This window comes from Lagopus muta, chromosome 5 (genome assembly GCF_023343835.1).
Source record: "Lagopus muta isolate bLagMut1 chromosome 5, bLagMut1 primary, whole genome shotgun sequence".
In the NCBI taxonomy this organism is placed as follows: domain Eukaryota; kingdom Metazoa; phylum Chordata; class Aves; order Galliformes; family Phasianidae; genus Lagopus; species Lagopus muta.
In genome coordinates, this window is record NC_064437.1 from 63560367 (window position 1) to 63578885 (window position 18519).

Here is an 18519-nt window from a genome sequence, read left to right on the forward strand (position 1 = left end):
ATGGCCCCATTCTTTCCCCTTTGTGCAAGACCATAGCTGTATGAACCATGGAGGGAAGAAGGAATCCGGACTGTGTTAAGCAATGCTTAGTCATCTGGGTTGAGTGATCTGAGCCACATCATCTCCTTGATAGGTGTGAGGAATGATCACAGAGCAAGGGATGCTGTTAATGGTTCATTCCCTTAAAAACCTCAAAATGCCACAGCTCGGTTCAACCCAAGAGGCAACCAACAAAGCCCAGACCTACAGAGATTTGAGTAAAATTGATATCAGAAGAATAGTCATGGTCCTGTGTGACAAATGTAATTGCTCTTCTTCATATGACTAATCTCTTCCTAAAAAATGCATCACCTACAGGGCTCCTGCTGGCAGCAAGTGTCATTTTTCACATTGGTATGGAAAGTCAATTTCATTCTGGTCTCATTAGAGAACATGAATTTTGTGACTTCTCTGTTTCATCGCCACATTGCCTCACTGTTTTATTTGACACATCCTTTTACTGTGGGAACGTGTTTCAGCTTGGGGTTGCCTCTTAGAGGAGGTGGATTGCATTATTCTTCCTTTTCTCATTTTCCTGTCATTTTTTGAATTATGGATTCGTGGTACTAAAAACCTTATTTCACTTCACTTTCCATTCGTTCCTTCACAAATAAAGTAGTGCAACAGTGGAACAGGTTACCCAGAGAGGCTGTGTAATCAGCCATCCAAGGAGATCTTCAGGACTTGGCTGAGTTACAGTTGGCCTGCTCTGTGTTGGAAATGATTTTGCATCACCTGGGAGTTTGGACTAAATGACCTTTGAGATCTGTTCCAGTCAGCGTTCCTGTGAGTTTTTGTGGATGATTTGGGGCTTATAGAGAGCACCATTATTTCATCAGACGTTTTGGTTTTTCATCTCCAAAACAGTCAAGCGTAATAGTAAAAATTGTTTAAGGTAGAATATCTGTTGTTTGGGCACTTAGTTGATTTTTATCTCCATAAGCACCACACAATCTCTAGGTAGGATTTCCTGACAGCTCTCAGTTAGGCTGAATTGTGCACGTTGTTAGCCTGTATCCCAAATTTGCACTGAGCAGTAGGTGAGCGGGACGTTTTCTGCAGTTACTCATCATGATAGCTCACAGTCACTGAACTCACAGTTCAATGTTTTTTATTTCTCACAGCAGAGTTTTTTTTATTTCTCTGTTCTTAAGACAATTCTGGCAGACTGCCGTGTGGAATGGAAAAATAACTCCAATGCAGAGGATGAAAACTCTGGGCTGGGCTGTGAAGATAGGAGGCTCTGAACGTTGGTGGAGATGATGATGAGAAAACTGTGGAGGGTTTGAAATGGAGACAAGTGCCCTGATCTGCCTGTGGGTTTTCACAGTACAGTAATAGTACCCAAATTACTATAGAGCCTGGTAAGGTATTCAGAGAGTGACTTGTGTTTTGCAGTTCTTTGGTGTAATGTAAACAGACAAGCTCTATATACCAGTGCGCAGTTCTGCCTAAAAGTGATTTATATTAACCAGGCAGGAGCATCTTCATAGTTGATAGCCACATTTTGTACGCAGTCTCAGCTTGGCCAGAGAATGCACGTTGCCATGTTCCCAGCTGCTGGGCCTTGAGCAGAGCAGGGCCCTGCAGGAGGGCAGGTGAGCACCTCCAGCCCTGGGGCTGAGATGCTGCTCCTCATCCCCTGTGCTGCTGGCTTTGTCCTGTTCTGCTCACAGTTACCTCGCCGTGTGCATGCAGCAGTTGTTTCAGGACCAAGGCACTGTGGCAGAGCTAAGGGCAAGTGTGTGCTTGATGTTTGACAGAGACATTATGATAACCTCTGCTGGCAGAGAAAGGGCTGCGTGGGCAGAGCGCAGGATGCGGTGTGTTGGCAGAAGGGCCGGCAGTGGACGGAGCTACACCTCCTCAAAGTGACATAAATTAAGGTGGTATAAAAATGCTCTCTTGTCGTCAGAGTTTCATCGTGACACAAGTCTGTTGGCAAGGGATATGTGATCTCACACTCCTTGCTGAAGTAAAGACGCCAGCAGAACTTTGCATTGTGGGCAAGAAAAATGCAGCATCTCTAAAACCAAATCAAACCCAGCTGCTGGCTGCAGGTAACAGCCCATCTTCTCCAACTCCCCTTGGGGCTGACCCTGTGAAAATACCCATCCCCTGCTGTCTCTCCTGCCCTTTGGTTGCTGTGTGTGCAGTGGCCGGGGCAGCAGCACCCTGGGGTTCCACAGTTGTCACCCTGCTTGGCACATCATGGCTAGGAGCGGGGCTCAGGCTCTCTCCCTCTGCGCTGCCAGCTGGGGCACTTTGGGGCAGTGGTCCCTTCCCTGGTGCCAGTTACCAGCCCTCTGCAGACTGCTGGGCTGGCAGGATGCTCCATAGAGATTTTTCCTCTTGGTACGTGGGTTTTGATTTTATCTTTCAGCATAGATTTCAGCTAAATCTTCAGCACGTGATTTCCATTGCACAGCTTCTTGAAGCTGTGCTTGTTGCTTCCTTGCTGGTGTCCCTGGTGAAAGAAAAGTCAAATTTTACCTTCAGACGTGCAGCAGAAGCCTGTGTTCTCACTTACAGAAAGCCCATTCTGATAGGCAGTGGAAAGTGGCTTTAGCAGAGGAGCTAGGGTTCTTGTCACTACAAAGCAGATGTCCTATGAGATGGGAACAGTTTATAAAGAGCAAGAAATGCTGTTAGGGTACTGGGGACCTGTGGCACAGGGAAGGAAAGCTCATGGCTGGAGATGTGGTAATGCATCCCTAGCTTGGAAGGCTGTCGTACCAGGCAGTCTGTTCTGTTTTCATTTGCATATGATATACTGTTAATATTAACTGCAGATGCAAAGTACATCTCTTGACATTTACAAAATGTTAGTACACTTTGTTCTTGCACAGGTGGCCCTTTGCTTCTCCTCTGAATAGTCAGGTACTGCTGAATCAAGTGACAATGAAAAACCTGAAGCCAACAGCTCTGTCAATACATCCCTGCTCTGACTAATGGGGTCACAGTCACCTGCAGGAGGATCTTCTTTTCACCCTGGCTCTTGTGCTGAGGTTTCTTGGCAATAAGTTGAATCACTGCTGATGTCCGTGCTTATTTAATGCAGAGATAGGAATTAGATGGCGAGGTTGACTTGTCACATGGCAGCAGACCTAGAGTGATCCTTCCTCTGCTCATGGTTTGAATTCATTCCTAATCTGAGCCCTAGCAAAAGAGCAGCAGCAGTAAAACCCTCTGTATTCATTAAAACTATGAATTACCCAGATTGCGTTTAAAATGTGTTCTAATGCCTGCTTAAGTTTGTGTTAATTCCCCAATCAAAATATTTACTCTCAAGTTGTTTGAAACAGATCCTTCCTGCTTTGCAGCGCCTTATTAATGGGTTTATTGAGTCATGCCACAGTAGGGTCAATACCTGTATGCTACAAGGAGATGGGATGTTAGCAGTGCTGGGGAGTTCAGTTGGCTGAGTGAGCCAACAGCCTGAGCAGCCTTTAGTGTTGTCTGTCATCTCCACTGGAGCTTTCACAGTTCCCTTATTTTGCCTTTGTTTCTACTGTCATTATTGCAGGGGACATTGTGTCTTTTTTTTTTTTTTCCTCCTTATTTCCCCTCCCTTTATCCTTGTCATTAAGCTCCTTATTTAGTTTTACCTAATGCAAATATTTAAGCTTCATTTAACAACACGACCAATGATTTCTTCAACAAAAAATCCTTGTAGGGCAGCAGATCATCATGGATGGTCTAATACCAGAGACTGCAAACTCTTAAAGTCAATCAAGCTTTAAAATAGTGGCGAAACATCTCACCGAGATACCCAACCAATCTGTGAGCCATTGAGACTGCAGTCATAAAGTGAAATATTTGCCATCTGATTATTTACGCTTGCTTTGTTTAATTATAGTTTGAAAATGAGATCATCACAAAACTGGATCATGAAGTGGAAGGAGGCAGAGGAGATGAACAGTACAAAGTGTTATTTGACAAAATGTAAGTGTTGATCAGCGGCGAGATTTATGTCATGGCGAAGTCAGGAGAGAGGGCAATTAGACTACAATGAACTTTGCAGCCCAGGAATAATTAAAATCTCTTAATGGTGCGCAATGTTTAAAATTGCACCTGAGTCAAGGTTTTTTCTGTGTGTGTTTAACAAGGCGTGTGTAATTGGCTTTTTTTTTAGCCTCTTGGAGCACTGCAGGAAGCACAAATACCTCGCTAAGAGCGGAGAAACTTTTGTCAAACTTGTTGTCCGCCTGATGGAGCGACTGTTGGACTACAGGACCATCATGCACGACGAGAACAAGGAGAACCGCATGAGCTGCACTGTCAACGTGCTGGTAAGCAGGAACCTCCTGCCTGAATCCATGACTTCAGTTGTGCACCCTTGGCAAAATACTTTGTTTAACATGGAATCCGTGTGAAGATTTTTTAATCTTTTTTTTAATGAGAGCAAACCTGTGAAAACTGTGGGTGATGACTTGAACTGCTTTGAAGAAGCAGTGATTCAGGACCTTGTCTCTGAGGGGTTGTTTGTTGATATTTACTGTTTGTGCATGAATGACTCTTATAGAAGAACCCTATAGAAGAACAAAAGAATTGTGTGTGATTTGCTGTTGAATGCGTGTATCTGCAGTCCTGTTTGTGTTCTGCTCCTGTATTCAGAACTTCTGAATGATATTGAATCATAGAATCACAGAGTGGCCTGGGTTGCAAAGGAGCACAATGCTCATCCAGCTCCAACCCCCTGCTGTGTGCAGGTCACCAACGAGCAGCCCAGGCTGCCCAGAGCCACATCCAGCCTGGCGTGAAAGCCTGCAGGGATGAGGCATCCACAGCCTCCTTGGGCAACCTGTTCCCCTGCCTCACCGCGCTCTTAGTGAGAGTTATTAGTTCATGGGGAGCAGAAGCAGCTTGGTTTGTCCCTCATAGATACAAAATTTCCTAGTCTTCACTAGAGAAATTCTGCAGTGTCTGGTCTGCATTACAAACCTTGGTATGTTTGGGTCAGAGCTGGAAGAGCAGGAGTTGGTACACAGTAAGCTCCTCACGCTTGTTGCTGGAAACATTAGAGGATGAGATTATTACAGAATCAGCACATCCAGATAAACTGTGTTAAAGTTTAGAGACCTCTAACATACTGCTGGTTAGATTTGATGTTTTTTATTAGGACTCAGTAGTAAACTGCTAGCAATTAGGGAAACATAGCTACTATCCGCATAACGTTATCAACGCATACTTCATTTCAATGTGTGGGGTGCAGACAGTGCTTATTGCCTAATGCACTGTGGCTGATAGATTTCATTCAGCTGGGCTGGAAAGATCTCAGTAAATAGTTTGTAGCTTTAGCACTTGGGAGTGCTGCAAATGGGCTCAGCTCATGCAGCACAGCCTTTGTGCTGCAGTGTCATGTAAGCTGTAAACGAAATGAGAAGAGTATAGAGACATCAAGTCAGGGATTGGGATTTTATTTTTAGTTTGTTTTTCCTCGCTGTGCACATCAAAAAGCATCAGAATGTTTAGTAAATGGGGAAGGAGGGGAAACTCGGAGAGATGTCACCGGCTGTTGATGCAGTGGGTGCCCTTGGGTTGCTGCAGAAAGGCACCGTGTCCTCCTGATCAGAACTGGAGTTACAGAAACCTGCAGTTAGCACCAGGCAAGATAGAAAATAAAAAATCACACGCTCTACATGCTCTGAAGCATGACAACAATGTATAAAGCTAGGGAAATTTCCTAAGGAAGGTGAATGGATTCATCTTTCCTTTCATTGTAACGCTCTTGAGACTATTCCCAGTAATTCTTGCCATAGCAGCCACAGGGGAACTGATGGCACAGGTAGGGTTTGGTTTTGTTTTCTCTGTCTCCTGGTGGTGATTTTTGCCATCAAAATTCTTCAGGTGGTTGCAGGTGGTAGATCCTGTGGGTGATGTACTGCTGTCAAGTTAAATCACGGTGTGTTCCCCACACACAGCCCTGCCACCCAAGTCTGCAGAAAATGGATGAAAGCGTCACAGGGCAGAACTTCACTTAGTTTTCAGTAGGTATAATTTAAAACCTGAGGTTGATTTGAAAGCCCCGTTTGCCCTCCAGGGCCAATACAGTCTTTTCATCATTCTCCATGCACCTGAAGTGAAATTTATGCCTTTGCAAAATCTGACCCAGGGCCAACGCTCAGCGTAATTCCCACTTGAGGTCTCAAAAGAGTTCTTAATTGGGCCTTTAATAATACACAGGCTTTCACAGGATTAGGTTTGCCTGTATCGACTATAGCTTAAGTCAGAGGTTTTGATATGCATTTAAGCCAATGCTGATGTTAAAGCAAAATAAAAGCCCTCTCTTTCCCTTGGCTGCTTGTTCCTACCTCTGCCGGCCCTGGCAAAGTATGTGTGCAGCCAAAGGAGCGGGCAGGCTGCAGGAGGGATGGTGCTGGAAGCTCATTCTGACAACACAAAATAATAAACAGAATAGGAGAGGAGAATTTTCTGGGGAGTGTCATTCCATTTGGTTCAATTCATCTTTTGAGTTCAACCCAAAACTACAGAGTTGGCTCATCTGAAATTACATGTGCACTGAAAAACTGGTCCTTTGCAACTCGGCAGTGTAGATTCCATCACACATTTTGGATCTCCTCGAAGGGGATGAGTTTGTATTGGGCTTATGCATGTGCTGTTGTTTGACTCATAAATGTTCTACTGCCTGCTCACACTGGTTTAATTTAGCACTGAAACACATAGCAGTTCAGTGGGGGATATAAATTTCTTTGTAATTTGTTTTCTTAGATTTTTTTTTTTACTTTTTGAAGGCAAACTTTAAATTAGATTCAGAAAAGCCTTTAATATCTTGCCCAATTTATCATATCCTGTATTTACAATATTTTTTGTGTTAACTAGTTTATCTCAAGACCAGAGGCACTCAGACATTTCTGAAGGGAATGATGAGAATGAAACCAGATAAATAACACTAATCTAACATTTTATTTCAAAGGAAACTATTAGAATTCAGGGGCAGGTGATGTATTGCTCAGCTAAGGTTTAGAATTTTAAATCTGTAGAACAACTGTTTCTTAAAAATTAGGGTTTTGTATATTACAAAATTTCAACTGAAATGGAAAATGATGTGTGGCTTGCAAATGCCAGAAGCAAATATCTACTGGTAATACTCTTGCAATTCTTAACCTTTGCAGTAAGATAGAAGCCCTAATGTGCTACATCACAAAACATCACAGTGCTGGATTTTGTAAGTTAAATAACTTGGGTTCTATCACTAGAGGCAGATTTTGTTTTGCAGTTTTGAGGTTGATGCCATCCAGTAATGAATTTTTAATTCATAACATGTTCCTTGTGCATTTCTTACTGTGAAATCAAAGACTTTGTAACAATTTTTGGTTTTTTTTTTCAGAATTTCTACAAGGAAATTGAGAGGGAAGAAATGTACATAAGGTTTGTAAACATGACCAGTGATAAAAATCTGCTTGCCTGAGTGCGGCAAAATTGGAGAAAATTAAAATCTTATTAAGCGGTCAGTTGGGAATGAAAGGAAAGATGTAATGGAAAAGCATCCCTTCTGTGGACCATAAGGACATTCAGAAGCTTGTCCTCGCTGAGAGCAGTGAGCGTTTGCAGTTAAATACATGAGATTGTTTTTTGTATCCCTCCTCCAACTTCTTCAGTTTTATTATGATGGGCACGTCAGCAGGCGTGAGTGTTATCACATGAGGAACATCACTGAGTCAAAAGAAAACTGACTGAAGAAACAGTTTTCCTTCCTAGTAAGGTAGAAAGTATGTGACTTGGGGTAAAATGGGCTATTAAATAATAATGATGACTGATACTTACTTTAAAGCTTTTAAGAATGCTTCAAAATCTTTTCTCTCACACGAAGTGAAAATGGTAATATGTTGTTGTGCTTTTTGTAAACCTCAGGGTTCCTAGTCCTCTATTTGTACTTTGGCTTAAAATTGGCTAGACTGTTGTGCTGCAGTGATGAAGCTTCTCTTTGACTGCTATTTTAGGTAGCTAAGTATTATTCATGAATTCATTCTCAGATGCTTGTTATCTATTTGGAAGACTTTTCTCTAGTAAACTCACTTCCTATTGTTTAAATGGTTTTAATTATTGCTTTAATAAAGTGCAGAAATGAATAATATCTAACAAAAGGCAGGATTGGGAACTGGACATGCACCTAAAGGCACGAGTCTGTCGTGAGCAGCAAGTTGCCCTCCTTGGCAGAGATGTAAAGATAAGCTCTCACTGTGCATCTGCCTCTCAAATTCTCTCATAATTCTGTTAACAAACTCCTATCAAAGATACATAAATAGCTTTAAATTCTTTTAAATTCTTTTTAAAAAGCTGACAAACAAATGAAGATAAACCCTTTCAGAGGTTTGATGATACAGAAGTTGAGGAATCAGACTTGTTTGTTTCTGTTACAGAGCAACTAGAGCAATGTCCTGTGTATGGAATTCACTGCTTTTCACAAGTCATTGGGAGAAAAGCTCAGTGGAAATGCAGGTGGTCCTGAGTGGTTCTGAACACAGAAATATGGGCACTGAGAAGTAATCCCAGGTGTACTGAGATGTTTAAAGACAGAGATGAACTGTTGTAGTCTCCAGAGCAAGTTATTTTGAATTAATTTGTAACATTTGATAGCCAACCTTTTTGAAGAAGGAATGCTTTTATTACTTTCAGGTACCTGTACAAACTGTGTGACCTGCACAAAGAATGTGATAACTATACAGAAGCTGCCTACACGTTGCTCCTGCATGCCAAACTTCTCAAGGTAAGCACTGACATTGCAAGGCTTGGAAATCACTCTAGCACTAACCAGCAGTAGTGTGTTTCTGTCACTCCTGCAACCAGCTCTTACAGTGATTAACATCTGTGTGCTGTTTCTTATTTCAGTTTAATGTTTTGCACATGTAATTAATTCCTCAACGTGCAGGAAGCAAACTCTCTGCCATTAGTGTATAAGTATGTGTAAGTATAGATATGAATGGAAGCACAGTCAAGTAAAGACCACACATTAAAAACTGTAAAAGCTGTAATATAAATTTCCTTTAAATATCAAAATTATGCAGTGTGTGGAGGCATTTGTTTCTTATGCCAACAGTGAGTGTTTTGTAAGCCTTAGGTATTATTACAGAAACTATGCTAATAGTAACCCCTTTTGTAGGGAAGTGTATCTTGTTCCATGCTGTGAATTGTTCTTAGCAATCTTTGATTTAATCTGAGCAATCTCAGGAAAACTGGTGGTGTAAAATGGCTGTTTTGAGAAGTTGAGAAGTGGAGGGCGTTAAATCAAGCACTTCTAAAGGATGTATGAGGAATTACTTGTGCCTCAAAACTGAGTAAACTGCATCCAAACTGTGAGAAGACTACGTATGATGAGGGCATACTTGTGCAGTTTAAATTGAGACACTTTGAAATATATTTACTATGTTTTAAAATGAATAGAGCATTGTTACTCAGAGAGAATGAGTAAAATTGGTCTGGAGAGTAAAAGCACAGAAGCAATACCTTTATGCGTTATTAAAAGCAGGGACAGTTGTTGGACACAGCCTACTGGATGCAGTTACTTCTTTGATAATGAAATATTATGGGCTGAGATGCATCTCAGAGGGGTGAGGAGCTGGGGGAAAGCTTTGGCATCTTCATTCACGCAGCCAGGTGTAGGTTCTCACCTGTGGGTAGAAGTTGGAGCGTGTAACTGACTGAGTCTGTGCAATAAAATGTCTCATGCTCCTACTGGAGACATACAACACAACTGCCAAGTTGTGTGATATTTGCTTATCAGGCATTGTAAAAGAGAGCCTCATAGAGAAGGTACAACATTGCCTTTCCCACCTGCTGCATTTCTTGGAGAAATGATGAAATGAGTGGTGCCAAAACAGTCATTCACACTTTCACCCTTTATATCTTTACCTCATTGGTCAATATGCTTTATGTGACTATAAATGAGAGCTTAGCCAATTTCATTTTTTCTTACAGAAAATCTTCAGAGACTGGATGAGTTGCCTTAATATACTCTTTTAATTTACTTGAAAGAAATATCCAGTCTTATTTTATTATGATGTGCACCAATAGAAAATGGCAGATATAAGGGTAATCTTTACTGTAGGCTTTCATTGCTAAGGAGGTGTTTGTTTATGAATATACTTCATAGGTTGGAAATACTGTACTGCAGAAGAGCATTGATCTGTCTCCTGTGACATCGTGGTACAAGTTAGTGGGTGGAGGAGCTCCGTGCTACTTGAGTTACAGCCATATCATGCTGTGTGTAATTTCAAGCAGTTGAGCTATTCTTTCAAACCTCGAGGACAGGATTTTCAGTGACACTCATCATTCTCATATGTTACATCAGATTGATTTTAATGGGATCAGTCGTAGGTCAAGACTGAGAGCTTTGAAGAATTTCACCTGTAGGTTTGCAAGTACGCCGTTTTCTCATCATTTTCTCCAGGTTACTGCGAGCTGATGATACAAACTTTGGAAAAGAGACTTTATGGCATAAAATAGTTTTAGTTTTCAACCCCACAAACGAAAGATGGTGGCTCTTAGTCAACTGAAAAAAATGCCATTGCATTGGAGACTCGCTGAAGTTTATCTCTTCTGTAAACATGGATTTGCAGCACAAAGCTGTACTGTCATCAGTCGGTTGGAGAGCTCCGTTGTGATTTTTTAGGAAGAATGTAAAGACAGGAAGGCTGCAAGAGAGCCATAAACTATAGGAGAAATGAAGGAAGGTTCTGTCAGCAAGAAATGTCAAGTGCTCTGTGGTTGGCTTGTCAAAAAGGGATCCATTTGATTTGCATCGAATGACTGCTTTCAGGGGAGGGAAATGATATGAAAGAGCCTCCTGTGGTTGGCTAAGGAACAGATTATAAAAGTTCAGAGCTGCTGTCTGACATACCTACAGCGGGCAGTTTGTAGCCACTGCAATGTGCTGCCAGGGCTGGGGTGCAATGTTCAGCTCCTCTCATCTCCAAACAGTGTCCGAATGTGTTTCTGCAAGATGCTGCTGTAACGAAACACGAGCACTGTTTGAGTCAAATATAAACACGTTGGCCAAATTAAAAAATAATTGGGTGAAATTTAAAAACAGACGTAGGAGGTAAAACCAGATGATATGGCAGCATAGAAGAAATCTACGAGTTGATGATCTCTGTACAGATTTCTTCTATTCCAAAAGTTATTTTTGTGGCCAGTCCTCCTTCTACAGTGACTTTGATTTTTCAGAGATGAAAGTGAACAGTTCTTTAATTTTATTTTTTTTAACTTCATTTCTTAAGGCAACAAGCCATATTGGAGCACCTGTCCCTGTCTCTTTTTCAATCTATGAAGTTTCATTTGATTTAATGGAGATGTGTGATTTGATTTGATGGAGTTTTGCGAGTCTCTTAGGTATTAATTTCCTGCTAGCCTCATGAAAATAGATAGCATTGGAGAGGTAGGATATACTGTTAGTATCCTGTCTGGGGAGAAGGCTCCAGTACTGTCTCATCTGCAGATGGGTCCTAGGGCATGTTGGTGGGAGGAGGGGAGGGAGATGTGGAAGCGATACGAATACTGGAGCCCAGAGGTTTCAGTTGTGTCTTTCCTTTACTGGGCACCAGAATATGGAGGTGCAAGAGAAAGCTATTGGGAATTAGATGGTTTTCTTGGGACTAAGGGAAGACCCATTTAATATCTGTGCCTTGTTTATCTGTTAGGCATTTGTCAGACAATCAACTGTTTGCACATGGGCTGTATGAAGCTGATTGCACTTTTCCACACCTCCAAACGTTCTCAATTCATTTTAGCTTTCTAATTTCTGTGCCTCCAGTCATTTCCATTTGTGCTGATGTATCTAGGCTCCGGGGCATCTCTCAACATAAACCTGCTAATGTTCATTATGCATCCAGCAGGTTGCACCATCAGCAGGCCAAGGTCAGGCTCATCAAACTCACTGAGGAGAAGAAGCCTCCTAAGAAGCTTCCTTCCAGCTGATATATGTAATTAGCCTCCAATTATAGATACAGCATGGAAATAAATGGTCCTTGTGCCCAGGGAATCAAGTTACACAACCACATTAAAATATTTGCAAGCTGTGATACCACTTCTTCATATCAAGAATGTGTATTTTATTTAGCCTAAATTTACTGACACATTTCATAAATTCTGATTTGCCTTCGTTTTTCCACTTCTTCTTTCTGTATGATTTAGTGGTCAGAAGAAGCGTGTGCAGCGCATCTTACCCAGCGGGATGGATACCAGGCTGCTACTCAAGGACAGCTGAAAGATCAGCTGTATCAAGAAATTATCCATTACTTTGACAAGGGCAAGGTAAATAGAGGGAAAAAGAAGTCCAAACATGTTTCTTTGCTTTTCTCTAACTTACTTACAAGTTGAATAGTAAACATTGTTTGCATCAACTGACCTTCGGGGAGTTTTAAATGTGTAAGTCTTTATATGGAGTGCTTTATGTGAACACCCTGCCAGCACTTGGAAGATAATAATACTAAAAAAAAAAAAAAAGTAGTGAAAAAATCAATGGTACATTTATAACTGCTCTGTTAAAGGTAAATGTATGTTCATATGGTGCCACGGAGAACATGAAAAGGAAGTGATGTGTGTAACTTACAGGACTTGGTTTTTCCAGCAATTGCAACAACTAATGCGATCCTTCAGTTACTCGTTTTATCTTATGTGCAGACAAAAACACAAGTGTCAGAGTGGACGTGTGGTCTGTACTGTAAGAGGTTGATGGAGAGACAGAGATGTTGTTGCTCCTGCTTTTCCGAGAGGAATTTGAATTTGATGTTGTGAGGTGGGAAGGGATGGGTGTTGGAGTTACCTGTCCACAGAGATGATGGTTTTGGTATGGGAGGCAGGGAGAGATGCAGGGACATATCAGGGCCTGGACACGGCATGCCTGGAGGGTGTCAATGGAGAGGTAAAGTTCTCTTCATCGGGATGTTCCAGAAACATCATCTTGTTCTTTCCTGTAGTGGTTTGACACCAGCGGAGTGTTCATAGAATCATAGAATGGTTTGGGTTGGGAGAGACCTTTAACACTGTCCAGTTTCAACCCCCTGCTATAGGCAGGGACTTCTTCCTCTAGAGCAGGTTGCTTACAGCTCCATCCAGCCTGGCTTTGAATGCTTCCAGGGAGAGGGCAGCCTGTTCCGGTCTCACCACCCTCACAGTAAAGACTTTATTTCTATTATCTAGTCTCAATCCACCCTCTTCCAGTTTAAAACCATTTCCCCTTGTCCCGTTACTACATGCCCTTGTAAAAAAAAATATCCCTCCCCAGCTTTCCTGTAGGCCCCCTTCATAAAAGGCCACCAAGTTTGTCAGCCACGTTGGTTGCCACCAATCACCTCATCTTTATTTTCCACGTGCCTAGAGTGTTATTTATTTAAAAGCAATGTTTGTTGCTTAAATGTAGTTCAAACAGAAATGTTATTTACTGGGAGAATTAGAGAATTCTCCTACAAGCTCATGTTATTCAAGTAGGCTTTTAGCAGAGTCAGATCAGTGTTTTGAAAGAAACTTTGCTTCAAAGGTCAAATTTTACTTCTTATCTTAATGCAATATTTAGAAATTCTATATTGTGATAGCAGCAGGCTCACAGCTCATGCACATACAATGAGCAGAGCAGCACTGATTTCCACAGCGCACTGTGGAAAGAGATCTTTATCAAATGGAATAACCACTCTTAATTTTTTTCTAGTTTTGCAACCAGAAATGAAAAGAAGTAGCGCTGAAAATTCTCTGTTTACTCCATTTCCTCACAGTTAAGCAGCTGAATCTTCATTACTTTAAAATTTATTGGTGAAGTATAACATTGAAGGGACCACTGTGACCACTTGCTCGTATTTCTTTGCATAACTGGGATTCCTGCTTAATTTATTTTGGTGAGCAGAGAATTCATTTTCAAAACACTCTTGCCCGTCTGCAGATCTTTGCTCACTTGTTTTCTGGTCCCCTGAGTCGGTGATAAGGTTTTGTATCATTCAGCAGAAAGGAAAAAAAAATCAATATACAAAGAGAATATGGAAATCTAACAAGAAGTTTCAAATGGCTGGTTTCTGCAGTAGAATTAAGGTAATGCTCTCAGCCGGGGTGTTCTGACATTAGGATAAATTAACTTCTTGCATTTAACTACGCAGTTTGCAAATTTAGCAGCTACTTTAACTGTGTAATTCTGTGATCAGCAGCACATCTGGAACAGTATTTATGTGTGTTTTTAGAATCATGTACTGATAAGCTAACAATTTCTGCCTCTGCCTGGCAGTTTGCTCTGTGTTGATCCTGTTACTTTGCTTTCTTCTCCCATAAAGTTAACAAGAGGTGTCCACCAATGGCCCTTTTACTCTGGACAACTCTAGAGCTACTTTCAGGCTCTTAGAGAAGCTTGGTAGTTTTGTCTTAAAGCTGTTGTGAGTGCATTCCTCTTCTGCCCCAGCCTGCCAGGCTGCCTTGAGATGTACCCATGGTTAGAGGCATGTAGCACAGCAGGATTTCTCAGAAGGTAACACTTGGTTTTAAAATGCTGGCATTTCTTGGTAAAGGCTGTTGTAGTTCAGCCTCTTGACAATCATGATCCCGTTCTCTTAATCAGGGTAATTTCCCCAGAGGAAAGCTCAAGGCACTTTTCAAGTGTAGAACAACCGTGAAGCTTACTCCTTAAGTATTAGCATGCAGGTTGAGGTGTATGTAGAGGAAGGTGTCATTTTATGTATTTACTATGCAGAGAAATACACCACTTTAGACCAGAAGAGCCTGAGAAGTTTGTAATTTAACAGGACCACATATGAGCATGTGCTGAATGTCACTTGTCTGTGAACAGAATAATAGTGTTCACCACAAGTATCCTTGTTAGGAAATTAGATTTTCAGGTACAATTTCTGTTCTTTGACACTGTGGCTCTGATTCCTCATCAGTAGTGCTTTTCATTACTCTTCAAGTCCCTCCTTTCCAGAATGAAAAGTTGCTACTTCCAAGTCTTGGGCACGTGTATATTTTCCTCTCTCCTGGATTTTTCTGCCTTTACTGTATGTTGTACTTTCCAATCTTATCTCCATCTCTCTGGGCCTTTGCCCTTAGAAGTTTCGTCTTTGCTCTTATCCCAGCAGTCTAACATGTCCTTTGAACTGCACTTCAAGTGTTTGCTCTTTCTGTGTTTTGTTGAAGTCTGGTAATTTTCAACAAAGCCCTTAATCCAGGGACTTTACTGAAAACTGCTGGAGCGTATGACAGTGAGAAGGGAAAGTAGAGGCAAAAATAAAAGGAAGAAGGAACAAGCTGAAATTTGTGGAGCAATTGGTGTTAGTCAATGCTGATGTGCTTCTGAAGCCAAGAAATTCTCCGGTGTCATTGACAAAGTTATCATCTTGAAGCAGGATTTTGTGGTCTCCGTAGCCAGACAGGAAGCCACAGCATTCTTACCCTGGCAGTAAGATGTACAAAGCACGTGTTCAGAGTTTGCTGGTGGAATCCACAGTCTGTAAATGAGTAAATGTTTTCTGCTGCTCCTTCATAAAATGAAAGCATTGGTCCTGTCCAGGAAAAAAACAGGTAAATGCACACTCCTCACCTGTTTCATCTCCTTCATCCCTCCCACCTCTGAAGCCCACAGGAAAAGGCTTTTGCTGTTTTACTGGAGGCACGAAGCACAAGGTACTTGAAATGCCCCAGTAAATGGGGTATCTTAGACCTCTTGAATGCTTTGCTAGCAATAGAGAAATATTGTTTTAATACTATATTTAAAATTTTAAGCTTTCTGATCCTTAATTAATGCTATCTGAAATATAACCAGAGCTGGGAATGTCCCTCAAGCCTCACAATATTGCATGATAATATGCTTCTCCAAGACTGTTTCGTTTCTGCTGACCGTTAACTCAGCATGAGCTAAGAAATATCCTAAGATTCTCCTTTGCTGCTGTTGCAGATCCTCAGAAACTAAATTGAATGCTGTAGTTCTCCCTTTGCAACAAGCAATCTGGGCTTCAGAAGTAAATTAAATTGCTTCTTTTTCCCTAAGATCTCCTCCTGAATTCTCAAAGTCCTTCGCATAAAAATTTGCAGCTCCTGCCTACATCTTAGTTTAGGCCGTACACATTTTTCTTATTCCTTTAGTATAAAAACCATTTTCCTCCCACTCTCGCAAACCTCTCTCTCTGGTACACTCTGCAGATAAATTGTTTCTTGTGTTAATGAGTTGTATATTGTACAAATCCTGTGTAGCAGCTCCCAGTACGGCTCATTCCTCCAGAAGACCTGCCGTGTCCTGGGCAAACCTGGGAAAACTTCCAATGCAGGAAATCTGTCAGGCAGCAGATGGGGAGTTATTGACCTTCAAGAGTATAGATTTCATCTATCAGAATCCTTTGCCACAGCCATGCAACCCTCACCTGAATAAATCTCCTCCGTACCAAACAGAACATTTTCAGACTATTTCACAGGGTATTTTAAATATACAGTTCCAACTCCTGCTACGACGTAGAAAGAATTGCTGGATTTAGTTTGATTTTCAGCAGCATTGCAGGTGTTGTAGTCCAGCTGCACAAACAGTGGAGAGAAAAGCCAAGTGTTTAATTGACTCATGGACCTCTGGAGTTCGGGGCAGTTGACATTTTATAAATTGAGTCTTATAACACAACTCCTTGCCATTCCTTTGGAGGATTGAGCCAGACAATTGGATTTCAGAATAGAGATGCTGGAGCAGAGTGGGGTTTTTAAGAGACGGGAGCAACAAAAAGTGAGTCCTGTTCATGCAGGCAGATTCCTTGCCTGGAGAGGTGCCAGATGCTGGCACAAACTGAAGCAGTCTTTTCTCAGAGTTGGGCAGTTTTATCGTGCATCTGCTGTGGAATAGAGAGGGAATCGTTTTGCTTCTTTGCTGTACTTGGAAGTGTTGCATTAGAAATAATGTGACAGAACATGAGTATTGTAACTAGTGAAGTAACTTCTGAAGAATGTTTAGAGTAATTCCACTAATTGAAGTCAGAAACAAATGATGTAATACCTGTTTTTTTTTCCTATTCATCTTCATTTATGCATTAGGAAATGGTTATTAAAATGGAAGGATGCTAGTATTGTGTGGTTTACTGCTTGTATATTAAAGGTAAACTAAGTCTATATATTTAATCTGAGAATTCGTTCTTCAGACTCTGACCAGAAGCATTTATAAAGTTCATTTCTAATGTTCGTATTCCCTAACTCAGAAGGGTTTGGTTGGGCTGGAGGAGGTGCCTCCTGGTAAGGGCCATGGAAGCACAGCCCCTGCTCTGGAGAAATTATGGTCTTGATTGACAGGGAAGGGAAATAAATAGGCCAGATGCAATTAATTTGCACTGAATGGCATGCACTCTCAGTGTCCATGTGCCAGGTGGGCTTTGGATGTGTGGAGCTTGGTCAGCATTCAAAAGAAGAACTGAACGAGGTTGTTTACAGCATTGATGCAAGTCTAAAACTATTCCAATTTCCATTTATTTCAAATCTTGTTCAGCTACAAAGCTGTTAGCCTGAGGTCATCAATATTGTGTATTTTCAAGATGGAAAATATGGTAGCAGTGCTTCAGCTTTGGTGAGTGACTGGTTAAGTGTGGCGCATGCAGAAAGCCGAGGCAAGGAGAATAACAGTAACACCATTTTCTGTGAAATGAAAATGTGCAGAAGTAGTTCTGGATGACTGAAGTTAAGAAGATGACAGCAGTCAAAATGAAGAAAGGTTAAATGGTTTTGAAAGGTTTCACTTGCTGACTTACTGAGCAGCCAAATGTTAGTTTAGTTTCTATAAATTGGTAGTGTGTTGCTCCTCTGAGCCAAAATTAAGACAGCTTAGTACGTGAGTACATGCTTCATGTCTGTAAACACGCCTTTACTATTTAGCCCATGTTAATTCTTGTCTAGAGATAAAAATACACTCTGTATCATCATTCTAGATTAGATTAAACACTGCGAGCCTTCCATTTGCAAAAGCTGTGTTGCAAGGGCGTAAAAACTGCCTTCTGATTCCTTGCAGACATGGGTGCCTCATTATAGTGATTGTAATTAGTGTTCCAATGTGGTTTTGATCTTCAAGGCACTTGACAAGCATTAGTAACTCATGCTCATTCCAGCCCTCTCTCTTAGATAAATAACACAGTGGAACTTGTTGTAGAAATGAGAAAAATCAGAGAAGCGATTAAATATTGTGTGAATTGCCAGAAGTCAATCACCACTCAGTCCCTACTTGCCCAAGGATCCTGTTCCCTCCTAGGAGCAGGGGATTCTTTTGCTCCAGGATTCAAAAGCTCCTTTTCCTTTGCTCAGATATACCAGCGACTGCTTGTGATGTTTCTGGCCTATATTTCTCCCTTACTTTGAGAGCCTGCCATCTTCCATAATTATTTTTCCTGCTAGCACCTACAGCATCCTTTTGATGCTCTCCTTTGGATATTGGTTTAGTGAGAACTATTGTTGATAGGTGGATGGTTGGATTGGATGATGTTGTCTTTTCCAACCTCGGTGTTTCTGTGGTTCTGTGATTCTCCTCTAACA

At 41.4% G+C, this 18519-nt stretch overlaps 1 protein-coding gene across 3 annotated transcripts in view; it reads left to right on the plus strand.

Annotated features, from left to right (window-relative positions):
• DOCK1 (dedicator of cytokinesis 1) overlaps positions 1-18519 on the plus strand; it is a 276377-nt gene that overhangs the window by 211375 nt on the left and 46483 nt on the right. For all 3 annotated transcript variants that reach the window (XM_048946145.1, XM_048946146.1, XM_048946148.1), the window contains 5 exons: positions 3899-3984; positions 4175-4331; positions 7391-7431; positions 8680-8770; positions 12193-12312. In XM_048946145.1, coding sequence (XP_048802102.1) covers positions 3899-3984; positions 4175-4331; positions 7391-7431; positions 8680-8770; positions 12193-12312 — 495 coding nt within the window. The remainder of the gene's footprint in view (positions 1-3898; positions 3985-4174; positions 4332-7390; positions 7432-8679; positions 8771-12192; positions 12313-18519) is intronic.